The sequence below is a fragment of the Notolepis coatsorum genome (assembly GCF_963971535.1).
Source record: "Notolepis coatsorum genome assembly, chromosome: 2".
In the NCBI taxonomy this organism is placed as follows: Eukaryota; Metazoa; Chordata; class Actinopteri; order Aulopiformes; family Paralepididae; genus Notolepis; species Notolepis coatsorum.
In genome coordinates, this window is record NC_140166.1 from 36,929,378 (window position 1) to 36,944,092 (window position 14,715).

Here is a 14,715-nt window from a genome sequence, read left to right on the forward strand (position 1 = left end):
AATGATAGATACGACACTCATCACTGTGTCCTTTATGAGAAGGTTGGTTGGTCCTCCCTCGCTGATGGAGGCGCAACAACTCACTGTATACTTGTCTTCATCAGAGCATATATTTAGCATTTTTTTAATTATATATTAGATTAGATTTAGACTATTGGATTATATATTTAGCATCTCGTTTTTTCTTTAGATTATATATTAGATTCGAGTATATATTGCAACTATATTTATTGTAGGGCAAATAACTGAGAGGGCATACATACCCTCATCTCCCACCTTGTTGCCCATATGCGCATGTCCAGAGTTAATTATATTTAACTTTTTATTCTATTTTTACTTCTCCACTGTACTATAATTCTGTGACCTGTATCTGTATGTCTTCTACTACCTGTACCTCCCTTCCCCCCTCCCCATGCTGCTATGATGCCTGCATTTCCCCAAGGGGATCAATAAAGGAATATCTTATCTTATCTTAACACTGGTATTTGGTCATTTTTAAGGCCCTTATTGGTAAGCTACCTCAGTGTTTCCCACAGGATTTTCAGAGACTATGGGGGGTGAACCTCCGAACCTAACTTAGGGTCCGGGGGCATAACTTATTTTTTTGGTACATTTTAAAGTTAAATGCATCAATCTGGTGCACTTTGAGAGCAAAATAAAGAGGTTAGATCTATGATGAACTTTGTGCTCAAAACACAAAATCGACTAGACTTTGACAATGACGATACATTTGAATCGAATCTCATTTTGAAATCGCTACCTGTTGAGTGGATCACCATGGTGCAATGCGCTCACCTCCGAAGCTGTCTGACACGCCACTGTCGTGTCCATAGGCAGCGTAGCGATTTCAAAATAAGATTAGATTCAAATGTATTGTCATTATACAGCACAATACATACACACCATCCAACCAGAGTGGATAAATTAATTAAACGTAAAAAAAAAAAAAAATATTACTAAGAGTGATTTGAACTTGTGACCATAGGCTCCACAGCCAGCTGACGAACGAGTTGAGCTAAGTCGGCAGATGTTAAAACTGAGTGACTAATCCATGATTTACACTTGTGCCAATTGCATTTGTCCCGAGTCTTTAGTATTGGCATTAATAAATCAGATGTCATGCTAATATGTCATGTTCTACAGTAGGGCGTACTACTGTGATACCCATTTCAAAGTGCGTGTGTGCGAGGCTCGCTCTCCGCTCTCCCCCTCTCTGCTCGCTCTCGCATTATTATTATTTCTACGCTACGCTCATAACTAGCGTAGGCAGGGGCGGTCAGTGGCCAATCAGAGCAACGCGGAAGGACAACTTGCTTGTGGAAAGTATAGACGCGCCTGATGCTATGATGCCCCTAGCTCATGGAATGAACTCCAGCACGTCCTTGTTGTTATATGATTGTATATGCTGTGTGATTTTATATGCCTTTTTTTTGCTTAACTCTATGTACACTAGATGTGACTGTAAATGAGGGAAACCTCAGTTGCCTTTTGAGTTTAAATAAAGGTTTGAAATGAAACTAATAGGAAACATTGCAGAATGGAGACATTTCAAGACTGCTACTATTTCTCAAAAACCATTGATATGTTCCATATCTTCTGTTAGGATTACACCTAGAATGGTGGAAATGCTGATCTAAGACATTGATGACATTACTCTACCTCAAACTAAACAATTACAGCTTTCACTTTCCACCTAAAAGCCACAGTACCATGTCCCATCTCAAGTAATCCCCGCCTCGTCCCCAGAATCATCTCCTACCTGCCTCCTTGTGTCTTCAACCTGCCTCCCTATGTCTCCTACCTGCCTCCTTGTGTCTTCAACCTGCCTCCCTATGTCTCCTACCTGCCTCCTTGTGTCTTCAACCTGCCTCCCTATGTCTCCTCCCTGCCTCCTCACATCTCCTCCCTGCCTCCCCCTGTCTCCTACCTGCCTGCGTATGTCTCCTACCTGCCTCCTTATGTCTCCTACCTGCCTCCCTATGTCTCCTACCTGCCTCCCTATGTCTCCTACCTGCCTCCTCACATCTCCTACCTGCCCCCCTATGTCTCCTACCTGCCTCCTCGTCTCCTACCTGCCTCCTCGTCTCCTACTTGCCTCCCCACATCTCCTACCTGCCTCCCCACATCTCCTACCTGCCTCCTCGTCTCCTACTTGCCTCCCCACATCTCCTACCTGCCTCCTCGTCTCCTACCTGCCTCCTCACGTCTCCTACCTGCCTCCTCGTCTCCTACCTGCCTCCTCGTCTCCTACTTGCCTCCCCACATCTCCTACCTGCCTCCCCACATCTCCTACCTGCCTCCTCGTCTCCTACTTGCCTCCCCACATCTCCTACCTGCCTCCCCACATCTCCTACCTGCCTCCTCGTCTCCTACCTGCCTCCCGAAATCTCCTACCTGCCTCCTCGTCTCCTACCTGCCTCCTCACGTCTCCTACCTGCCTCCTCGTCTCCTACCTGCCTCCTCGTCTCCTACTTGCCTCCCACATCTCCTACCTGCCTCCTCGTCTCCTACTTGCCTCCCACATCTCCTACCTGCCTCCTCACGTATCCTACCTGTCTCCTCGTCTCCTACCTGCCTCCCGACATCTCCTACCTGTCTCCTAGTCTCCTACCTGCCTCCTCACGTCTCCTACCTGCCTCCTCACGTCTCCTACCTGCCTCCTCGTCTCCTACTTGCCTCCCCACATCTCCTACTTGCCTCCTCACGTCTCCTACCTGTCTCCTCGTCTCCTACTTGCCTCCCCACATCTCCTACCTGCCTCCTCACGTCTCCTACCTGTCTCCTCACATCTCCTACCTACCTCCTCACGTCTCCTACCTGCCTCCCTATGTCTCCTACCTGCCTCATGTCTCCTACCTGCCTCCTTATGTCTCCTACCTTCCTACCTGTCTTCTACCTGCTTCCCTGTCTCCAACCTGCTTGCTTATGTCTCCTACCTGCCTCCCTATGTCTCCTACCTGCCTCACTGTCTCCTACCTGCCTCCTCACATCTCCTACCCGCCTCCCTATGTCTCCTACACCTCCCCACATCTCCTACGCCTCCCCAAGTCTCCTACCTGCCAGCAGAAAGAGGACTGTGTAGCCCTTGCCGTTGGCTGCCTGGACCCGCTGGACAGCCATATGACTATAATACTGGTCAGGAGACACCAGGGTCAGACTGCGTCCCAGGGGACGGACACTGTCGTCGGCCAGGAAGTTCTCCTTGACGAAGCGGAGAGTGTTGTCTGGTTCGTTGTGGAGGCCACACTTGAGTGGAAAAGAAAAAAATAAATGTTATTGACATTTTAGTACATTTACAAACTGTGGAAAAGTTGACAGTCGAAAAGGGCAACGTTTGTGGAATTCAATGAAATATAGGTATCAATAAAATATAGGCCTTTTCAAGAACAGAGAACAGTTATGCCAGTAGTAGTAGATGGATACATTTGGTAACATGTATAATTTGATACTATCGGCTAGATCCACAAAGAATGAATTGCACGGTGCACTGTTAATACAATTTTCATTCAATCAATCACCGCACAGATTGATTGATTGATTGAATGAAAATTGTATTAACAGATTGCAGAATGGGTACAATACAGTACGGCTCAATACACACAATTGTTAAGGGGATGCAGACCAGAGAAAGAATTTCGTCTTGTTTACATCAGGGTCCCCCATTTTCAATTCATAATGAATTGTAAGTAAGGGTGCAACTAGCACCGTGCAATCCATTCCTTGTGGATATAGCCCTATGTTTCCCTCTTATATGTACAACATTTAGCAGTTGCTGCTCCCACAGCGGTCTTCATACTATACAGAATCCTTGATAGTATATGATGATAAAAGGAACACGCCAACATTATGGAAAATGTGCTCTTTATGGAAAAACAGAGTCAGACAAGAAGATCGATGCCAATTTCTTCTCTTCTATCCGGCTGCAAGCTAGCCTAGCACAAATTAATGGAAGTGGATACGGACCAGCTAGCAATAGCTATTGGCCAAAAATAGCTCTCCCAGAGTTTGAGCTAGGCTAGTGGTCTGTATCCGCTTTCATTCATCTGTGCTAAGCTAGGCTAGCTCGCAGTTGGATAGCTTTCTACTGAACGCACAGAGAGGAAATTGGTATCTATTCTTCCCATAATGTTGGTGTGTTCCTTTATAGATCCAATCCAACTTTATTTGTATAGCACGTTTAAAAACAACATGGTTGACCAAAGTGCTTCACAGTAAAAAACACATAAACACAATACAAAGTACACAGAACTACAAACAAAATTACGGCAGCAGACTGTAAATTTTTTTAAATGCTAGGGAGAACAAATGTGTTTTAAGATAGGCCAGTCTAATGTGGGGGGGCAACTCGTTCCACAGTTTGGGGGCTGCAACCGCAAATGCACAGTTCCCCCCAGTTTTTTTGTCTGGATTTAGGGACAACAAGGAGGGACTGGTCAGCAGACCTCAGAGACTGTAATGGGGTGCAGGATCTCGGTGAGGTAGGGTGGGGCCATACCATTCATTGATTTATAAGCAAGATCTTAAAATTTACCCTAAACTGCACAGGCAGCCAATGATTTTCTGCAGATTCATCACAGACTTAAAGGTCGCTTTCACACAGGAGCTGTTTGGTCCGGACTATCGGACCAGAATTCGATAGTCCGCTTTTTTGGGTTTGTGTGAATGCGCGTCGAACTCGGTCCAAACGCAGACCAAATATAGGAAGTGCTTATTATTATTATTATTACCACAGCGCGCGGCATTCACTGAAAAAAAAGGACACTGCATCTATCTATCTATCTATCTATCTATCTATCTATCTATCTATCTATCTATCTATCTATCTATCTATCTATCTATCTGTGCATCTTGGGTAGAAGGAAGAAAAAACGTGCTTATTATTATTATTATTACCGTGGCACGCGGCATTCACTGCAAAACAAGCACACTGTACACATATGGGCAGAAGACCAAATAAAACAGCTACTTGTGGGCACTCATAAAAACAACGCGGTGTACAAGTTGTTTAGCGAGAGGATGGTGGTAATGGGCTTCAATAGAACAATGGATCAATGCCACGTCAAAATAAAAAACTCTGCCTCCGCTGATCTGGAGTCAGACAGGGCTCGCAGTCCAGACACACAGACACGCGCGCGCACACACAGGCTCGCAGCCACACACACACATTTCCACTCTCTATTGTCCAATAGACGAGCGCCATTTTTGACCGCGTGACATTGTTCAGAAAGTTTTGGTGCGCCTGACAAATTGCTGTGTGAATGCAGACGAACCAAATGATGAATGCAACAATGTTGCAACTTCACCACCAGAACCGCACCGAGTCCACCAAAACTATATGTGAAAGCACCCTTACATTGTATCTGAAAATATTGAACACCAGACAAACTGAAGAAAGTCACAGCTGACTAAAATGCCATGCTAACATCGTATGTGTTTCTTGTTGTCTGAAAGGGAAAGAGTATCTGAGGAAGAATTCCTCTTCTTCCTTTTTAGACACAGTATTGAGGCACAATAGAGCAACCTTTCAGGGGAAGAAATTACTACTTTTAAGGTAAATAAATGCATGCCCCTCCCCCCAAATAAAAAAAACTACACAAATCATATATTTTGGATTACAAACAGATTTTCGCCAAAAGGTGACAAGATTCTGTCTGTGGTTCTGCCTGCAGCTTATCTCACATACTACTGGGCCACTTGCTCACACTTTTAATTAATTTCCATTGTTGTACACATTCTCATCAGCCTTTTATTTAATTTTTTTAATGCTACGCAACCCCAAAACATTCTCATCAGATGCCCCCTGCCCATTTATAATGCTACGCTACGCAACACCAAAACATTCTCATCATGCCCCCAAGAACATTACGATCATCTACTACTGGCTTATTGAAGGTTCCCAACCACAGCCAAAAGAAAACCGGGGATGCAGCCTTCGTATACACTCTGCTGCTACATGAGAAAATTTTTATTGCACTGCACTATTGCACTATTTTACTCTGGTCTATTTTATCCTAATTCATGAAAATGATAGCTATTTTATTGTACTGCTTTTATTCTGTCTACACTTTTTGCACTTATTTTATTGTCTTTTTATATATTTATTAATTCCATTTCTGCACTTTATGCATTGCTTTTAGTTATAGTCTTATAGATTTTAATGTCAGAAGTATATATATATTCTTTTTGTAATATATTTTTATATAAACATAGAACAAAAAGTTCAGAAATTAGTGTTTGGTAGATTATTTCTCTGCTGTAACAATGCTTCTTGTTGGCAATACATTTTATACCATTGGAAATCCTTAAATGGTGCCCCATTTCTAAGGAACATGCATTTGTGGGATGAGCAGCACAGCTGATATGGCTGGGCGATATAACGATAACGATAAATATCGCGATATATTTTAATAATCGATATCGAATAAAAAAAAAAAAAAAAAAAACGATTTTTTTTTTTTTTTTTTTTTTTTTTTTACCTGCAACAGGGCAGTTTTAAAACCAGAGACAGTGGACATACTTGTCTTTCTTGCCTGCAACTTAAAGTAATGGCTTTGCTTGTCCAAATGACAATACTGACCAAATTCAGATTTCTTTTTCTCTTGTCCATTTATTTTGTTTGCTTTCTAATTTAAAATACATTTTGAAACCGTCTGTACCGTCTGTGTGCTAGCAGAACTAGACTCCAGTCACGAGTCACAGTGCACATGTGCGGTGGTTTGTCCACCAAAAAAGCGCCAAAAGATCGAAAATAAACTAGCAGAGCCAGAACTGTTCAACTCCTCTGGAGCCACAGCCAGCAGAGAAGCCGGTTTACTTTAGCTTTTAAACCAGCTGCAGCCTGAGAACTGGAGTGTGAGGGGATGTAACACTAAATTTTTTATTTTTTTTTTATACTTATAACAATTCGATAATTATCGATATCGAGAAATAAAATAAAATTATCATATCGTTCTCGCGATATGATTTTTTTCCATATCGCCCAACTTGCGCCCATGAAAAATGTGCCAAATCAACAGCCTGGCACCTCCCCAGATATGGACCTCGATCGGACCTTCCTACGCTGAGCTATGGTCACTTTTCCACACCTACCCCCTACCAGTGGCAATCCCATATCTCCAGTCTGGGACCGAACTCCATCCTCCAAGATGACACCGCTCGCCCCCACAGAGCGTGGTTTATCAGAGACTACCTCCAGACTTTGGGAGTAGAGAGAATGGAACGGCCTGCCAACAGTCCTGACCTCAACCCAACACTTGTGGGATCAGCTTAGGCGTGCTATTCGTGCTAGGGTGACCAACACAACCACGTTGGCTGACTTGAGAGTTGTGACAAATCCTGGTTGAGGAGTGGAATGCCATCCCACAGCAGTGTGTGACCACGCTGGTGTCCAGCATGAGGTGCCAGGCTCTTGTGGCTGTGTATGGTTCTTCCACACTCTACTGAGGCTCCTGAATGTTTGTTAAATTAATAAATTGTAAAATTGCCAATATGTCTCGTTTCTTCCTTGTTACTGATAGACTTCAATCATCCAATCCACCAAACAAGAGTCAATAGCAACAGCAGAATAAGCTGTTTGAATAAGATTTGGCACATTTTTCATGGGCGCAACCCACATACTCAGCTGTGCTGCTCATCCCACAAATGCATGTTCCTTACAAATGGGGCACCATTTAAAAAGGTAAATAAACAGGCTTTCAAACAGTATAAAATGTATTGCCAAGAAGCATCGTTACAACAGAGAAATAATCTACCAAACACAAATTTCCAAACTTTATGTTTTATGTTTATTTTTATATAAATTCTCTGCCCGTCTATAATTATGAAAATGTTATGCTCATTTTATGCCTATGTCTATTTTGTGTCTACCTCACTGCTGTGAAGCACTTTGGGCTGCAATTCTTCAAATAAAGTTTATTATTATTATTAACTACTGGACTACAAAAAGCACTTGGAAGTTGATTTGGAAAAAATACTTACCTATGGGCCAACTGCAGGCAATAGCAGTTCAAAACCCAAATGTATATGGATTTTTAATTACTCCCCGCCTCTTACTGGTGCATAAGTTCATATCTAATCGTCTTTAGATAACTAAATATAGATGAATACTTGTGAAATTTTATATATAACTTCTAAAATAGGTATAATTTCACATCACTTACCTCTCGATGGCAAAGACCGGCAAAACTTTAAGTAAAATGCCTGGATGTCACGCAAAAGGAGGAGTGGCTGACAAATTATTTGAACATATCTCTCTTTGTTTTGTCTGGAGAAATCATTTGAACATCTCTCTTTGTTTTGTCTGGAGAAATAATTTGAACATCTCTCTTAGTTTTGCCTGGAGAAATAATTTGAACATCTCTTTTTGTTTTGTCTGGAGAAATCATGTGTACATCTTTGTTTTGTCTGGAGAAATCATTTGAACATTTCTCTCCGTTTTGTCTGGAGAAATCATTTGAACATCTCTTTGTTTTGTCTGGAGAAATCATTTGAACATCTCTTTGTTTTGTCTGGAGAAATCATTTGAACATGTCTCTCTGTTTTGTCTCTTGTTTTCTGAAGGACATTTTGAAGAGTGGAAAATGGCCTCATGGTCTCAGGATGATGAGTCTGGGGCATTTTACCTCTCCTGGATTGGCAACCTTTTCCTGAACTCGACTGCTCCACCGTAACGTGTCTCGGTTGAGAACCTTGTAGTTGCCGGAGAACACGGCTTTGATGTCGCCCAGGCTGAAGACGCACACCGCTGACCGTCCAGAGTTGACTGACCTATGACACAGAATATCCACGTCAGAGAAACCCCACAGAACATGGATCCTTACATGGAACCAATTTTTTATATTGTTAAATGTGATTCAGATTTAGTCTAAATTAATGATAAAATAAGTGAAATATTAACACATTCGGGGCCATTGGGGCCCATCTAATCCCACTCTATGAGGCCAGCTTTTCATTACAAGTTTTCACTGTGCGTGAGGTTGTTTGTAGAGCTAAATCTATATTTTATATTATTGCTATGTGTCCATTGTCATTGTCAATTGACAGTATAAACCTTCCCTTCAATATGCCATAAAGAAATAAGTTTTTCATCAATACGTTCCCGTTTTATAGCGTCGTGAATATGAACTATATACCGCAATGGTCTGGGGTATTTCCTGCAAAGCTAGTTATAGGGTGCTAAGCTAATAACGTTAAATCGATTGGCGTTTCGGCCCTACACAAGCTAGAGTTAAAAATCAAAATGCATATGATCGGTATCATGTTCCACCATGAATGCATGAAGGGGGGGGGGGGTTGTTTCTGATTATTGATTACCAATCGTTATTGCAACATCATACGCTGACCGGGTGAATGGCCATGAGAACAAGGCCTGATCAGACTGAAATTGACATCAAATCGCTCTTACCTGTGGCCGGTTGGATTCCAAAAAGAATTTCCCAGTTATTTGATCGCCATCTGGTAGATCGATATGTCCATTGGCTTATGCTATATTCCTTTACTGCATACTGAATTCGGCGTTGCAATAAGTATTCCAGGCGATCGGTTGAAGCCCTCGCTTCAGGCTAACAGAAAAGCTAACCCGGAGCAAAAAAAAGGTGACACCCGGTCTGCAACAGGGGAAACTGCATTATCGAGACAGCGCCAATACCAGGATCTGGCCGGTACTGCACTTTCGGAGTCCCGATATGCCGTTTCCAGCCAAAATACAGCTCTGTGATATTGAGTAGGATATTAAAATGGAATAAAAGCAAAACAGAGTTTACAACATATATATACGTGGTTGGCCTTTTAACCCTTTCCCCGCCAATAACGCCGTACAACGGGTTTCAAGTTCATGCGAATTCTGCCAATAACGGCGTACGACCCGATTCTGATCATAATTTCATATTTTCGCCATGGTATTCATATTTCACTCACGGAGCCTTGTCGGATGCTGTGTGAGCCAGCACAACTCTGCAACGCTTCAATACTGCCACCTGGTGGCTGATCGGCGAGTTGCAACCGGAAGTGGATCTCTTGTGATCCCGGTGCGTCTCCCTATTCCGTCCGGCCACTCATTTATCGTCGCAGGACTCAATACACACACCGTGGATATGGATCTTTGCCATAACTCAATAATCTACATGATTTGGGCGTGTATTAGTAATATACAAACCGGAAATTGATCGCCTAGATCCCCACCACATAACTGGGATCCGTTTGCTCCACTCTCATCGCCCAACGGTACGAGGAGACTGGCGTGAGTTTCAGCGTTTTTGTTTATAATTTTCAATACAAACTGCTCTGATCAATATACTAATCATATACCGTCATACTAACTCAATTGGCAGAGTTAGGGGGTGGAAGTCGATGGGTGGTAATCTGGACGTTGTGGACAGCGACTCCTACAGGTCAGTTGGGGACGCCTGCACAGCAGAGACAGAAAATGGCGGGGGTAGTGTGAGCCTCCCACGCGTTACACCTCACCAATGAGAGTCCGCGCTGGCAGGTGAAAAGATGCGACAGGCTGCCTCCTCGTGTACCGGAGGGTACACGTGATGCAAGGCTTCTATCCTCCCTACAACCGCTCAGTGGGGGGAATATGCGAGCAACGTTCAAGACAGGGGAGGGAAGAATTGGCACAATGGAATTGGGATGGGAGAAAAATAGAAAAAGGAGAAAAAGTGGATAAAAAAAGGATGGCGCCCAATCACGTGTATATATACGTGGTTGGCCGCAAATCGGTTAAGTCAGATTTCTCGCTGAATGATTTCTGAAATATTTAAGTGAATGTTCAATTCACCTTACCCTGCAATCCAATGATAAACATGGGAAATGATGACTGAAAATATTGGGTAGCCCATACTTTATACACTATTGATGAATCACATTCAAAACATATTGTTTCGTTTTTTACCAGCCCAGAAGCATCAAGGGAAAAAGGGCTTTTAGAAAGGTGCAGAAAAGTATTGCTTCCGCCCAAAAGTGATTGATTAATTAATTTATTCTTTTAAACATTATGACGGGTCCAAAATGTATGTTGTTGTTTACATGTTGCAGGCATGTAACGCCCTTTCTACTTCCCATTTCTCCACTTGGAATGCACCTAATTGATAAATGACATGCTGTTGCTCTAGTACATCTAGTGGCATATATAGCACCTTAGTCAAATAAATTAGATTCAAATTTGTACCTGACCAGCACAAGTACAGTACAACAAAAATAAGTTTGTCATCCAACCAGAGAGCAAATGTAACAGTAAAGTACAATTGTAATATACAATGTACAGGTGATTAAACTGGGTATAAAATATATAGATTAGTACTAATGAGATGTATATACATAGTTGAAATATAATATGTACAGTGATAAAGGCATGAAGACAGTTTGGTAGTAGTCATACTGGCCAGTAGCGTAACTAGTAGGATTAGGTAAGGGATATGTACAGATATAGATATAGTATCTACAGATATGTTAAAAGATTATGTGCAGGTATGTACGTCAACGTGGGACAGAGTTCAAAGAGATGACAGCTGTGGGAAATAAGCTTGCCTTCCTCAGACACCGTTTGTTGAGGTTGCTGTTTTAATGCTTTACAGATTTGACCTTTAATCATATTAGTGAATATTGTGATGCCAGAGATGTGTTTATCCATCTCTAAGAAATAACTAAATCACGATAAAAAAACTAAAAAACAACAACTCAACCACAAAAAAAGTCAATAAATTAACTAAGAGTGGGTTTGCTGACCACTGCGAGCTGAAGATGCCGTAGAAGAGTGTGTGATCGGCCGGGGCGCCCTCTGGCGGCGGGAGGGTGACCATGTCCTGAATGACGTTGTAGGGCAACTCATTATCAGCCTGGCACAACAGCTGGGCTTTGGCGAACGTGGTCCAACGTCGCTGCAGGGTCCGCTGGCCACCATTATCACTCTGACAAGAGAAGAGAGGGTTACAACTTCAGAACCAGGGTGGCCTCCATCATCACTCTCACAAGACAACAGAGAGTTACAACTTCAGAACCAGGGTGGCCTCCATCATCACTCTCACAAGACAACAGAGAGTTACAACTTCAGAACCAGGGTGGCCCCCATTATCACTCTGACAAGACAACAGAGGGTTACAACTATAGAACCAGAGTGGCTTTGGTGACTGTGTCATGAATGATGGAATCTGTGATCAGTCATTGTTCCCTTGAGCAAGGTACTGAACACCTACCTTTTACCAGGGCTCTGAGCTTTAGTACAATGATATGTGTTTTACAGAGGGATATGTGAAAAGACTACTTAAAGGAACATGCCAACATTATGGGAAATGCGCTTACCATCTTCTCCAGATAGATGCCAATTTCCTCTCTGTGTGTTCAGTAGAAAGCTATCCAGCTGCAAACTAGCCTAGCTTAGCACGAATGAATGGAAGCGGATACGGATCACTAGCCTACTGTAGCTTAAAACACAGGGAGGGGTGTTTTTGGGCAACAGCTAGGTTAGCTGGTTCATATCCGCTTCCATTAATTTGTGCTAAGCTAGGCAACGTATATACTAAAACACGTGTGTCAAACTCAAGGCCCACGGGCCAAATCCGGCCCACCTGGTATTTTCATCCCGCCCCCAGACAGAATCAAGCGTACCTCGCGCAAATGTCCCGAATTTTCAAGCTAACGCAGAGAGCAATCTGCACCTGCATCGTGTTTTTATTGAATAAAATGCATCAATCTGCTTTCATGGACTGTTAGAGGACCCAATATTTCATCTTCAGTTGTAGGCTTGTGTTTTTATTTACTTTCACTTTTAATAGCTTGTCAGTCATCCGTTTTCAGACGACTCAAGGAGTGGTATTATTTGCTTGCATCCAATTTTACTTTATCAAGTGGATTATTGCCAATTCCTCATGCCTACTATGAAATCAAATCTGTGGAAATTATAGTTTTTTGCTTAGATTAGTGAAAGCTATGGCAGAAATAGATGCTGAGGTGAGAGATGTTTTCTTGTGTGTGTTTGTGTGTATGTGTGTGTATGTGTGTGTGTGTGTGTGTGTGTGTGTGTGTGTGTGTGTGTGTGTGTGTGTGTGTGTGTGTGTGTGTGTGTGTGTGTGTGTGTGTGTGTGTGTGTGTGTGCCTACTCTGTAGAAATAAGCCTTCATTGTATTAATTGAGGCAAGAGAATGAACAGAAGTGCATTTACAACATATTGAGCTGGTGCACAAACTGAATAGATAAACAAAATGACCAATTAAGCTAGTGACCTCAGGAAAATGCACCTTTATTAGCTATTATCATGTGTCCCGCCCGCAAAATCATCTGTATTTTTCATTTTGGTCCGCTTGGTAATTTAGTTTGACACCCCTGTCCTAAAATGTAATAAAATGTATTTGATCAAATCCGCCTATTCTCAGTCCTTGCCCCACAATGGTGGAATGAACTACCCACCCCAGTTAGAACAGCCGAAACCCGTCCAATCTTTCGCCGTCGACTAAAGACGCACTTCTTCAACCATTATCTGAAAAAAAAAAATAAAAAAAAATATATATATCTAACCCTAACTAACCTTACTGTCATGCACTTGTCCTAATAAACTAACCTACACTGTAACACTCAACATGTTTATGAACATTGTTACTCAGCTGATAGAGTTGTGCCCTTCCTGATGACTTGTCGTACAGAACTTGTAAGTCGCTTTGGATAAAAGCATCAGCTAAATGACTAAATGTAAATGTAAATCCATTGTAAAAGGCACAAAAAAAAGAAAAAGTAAAGAATAAAACATCTCAGAACGGGGTACCAGACAAGTAAGGTTACCCACCTTTGTGTATTTCTAATGGAGAAACACAGTTGCATTTAGTGACAACATGTTCAGTATGCTAAATCAATGGTTCTAAATCTTTTTGAGCCTAAGGCACACCAAAGGTCTAACCAGAATCTTAACACATTGGACGCCAGACCCGAGATAAGTCGGGTTAACTCGCCATCGCTTGAGTGCCAAACCCGAGAAAAGTCAGGTTTTAATCGTTATTTCTTTTATTCGCTATATCCATTCATAATTCATCCATCCAGCCTGATGTTATCATTGGGAATGGCTCTGAGATCGCGAACGGCAGATACCGCCACCTAACGCCTTGCGGCCGGTATTGCACATCATTGGAAACCCTCTGGCTTGGGCTGTACGTCGATCTAAGAAGTCCGGTCCAGGTTTTCCTTCTCGGGCATGAGTAACGTTTATAACGCATGGATTGGGGACACTCGAGCACCGCCGGTTCATGTGTTTTGGTGGATAACGTTGACACGATCGCGATCAGTATTTGGAATGGCGATCAGATAATTGGATTATACTTTTTGCAGTACATCATAGACAAGGTAAGGACTATATATTATCACTCTTGCGTGATCCGATATTTTTTCCCCCGCGATCGCAGCGTGTGTCTGTAATGTACTGTGTAATGTATGACGTTGGTGGTGCTCGAAGCATAGAAAAACGACCCGCCCCCCCCCCCCCCACCCTTTCGTGCATGCTTGATGAAACATAATACCGATAATCTAGCGTTGATTTCAGATTGATTCAATAATCAGGCGAGAAATGGCACGATTTATAATGAAATGCAGTAAAGCGCTGTTTGGCAGAGTTTCCTGGGATTACACAGGATCACTCTAAAACTATACTCATATTCACCACGGTATAAAACGAAAATGTATGGATGAAAAAATTATCTGTTTTTTTGCATGTTGACCGGAAGAAACTCACTG

At 42.5% G+C, this 14,715-nt stretch overlaps 1 protein-coding gene across 3 annotated transcripts in view; it reads right to left on the reverse strand.

Moving 5' to 3' along the window:
• sema4ab (sema domain, immunoglobulin domain (Ig), transmembrane domain (TM) and short cytoplasmic domain, (semaphorin) 4Ab) overlaps window positions 1-14,715 on the reverse strand; it is a 190,621-nt gene that overhangs the window by 24,539 nt on the left and 151,367 nt on the right. For all 3 annotated transcript variants that reach the window (XR_014619381.1, XM_084307497.1, XM_084307496.1), the window contains exons 9-11: window positions 11,728-11,909; window positions 8,622-8,766; window positions 3,057-3,246 (exon numbers count right to left, since the gene is read on the reverse strand). Coding sequence is in view for 2 of the 3 variants with exons in the window: in XM_084307497.1 (XP_084163623.1) it covers window positions 3,057-3,246; window positions 8,622-8,766; window positions 11,728-11,909 (517 nt within the window). In the remaining variant the exon portion in view is untranslated. The remainder of the gene's footprint in view (window positions 1-3,056; window positions 3,247-8,621; window positions 8,767-11,727; window positions 11,910-14,715) is intronic.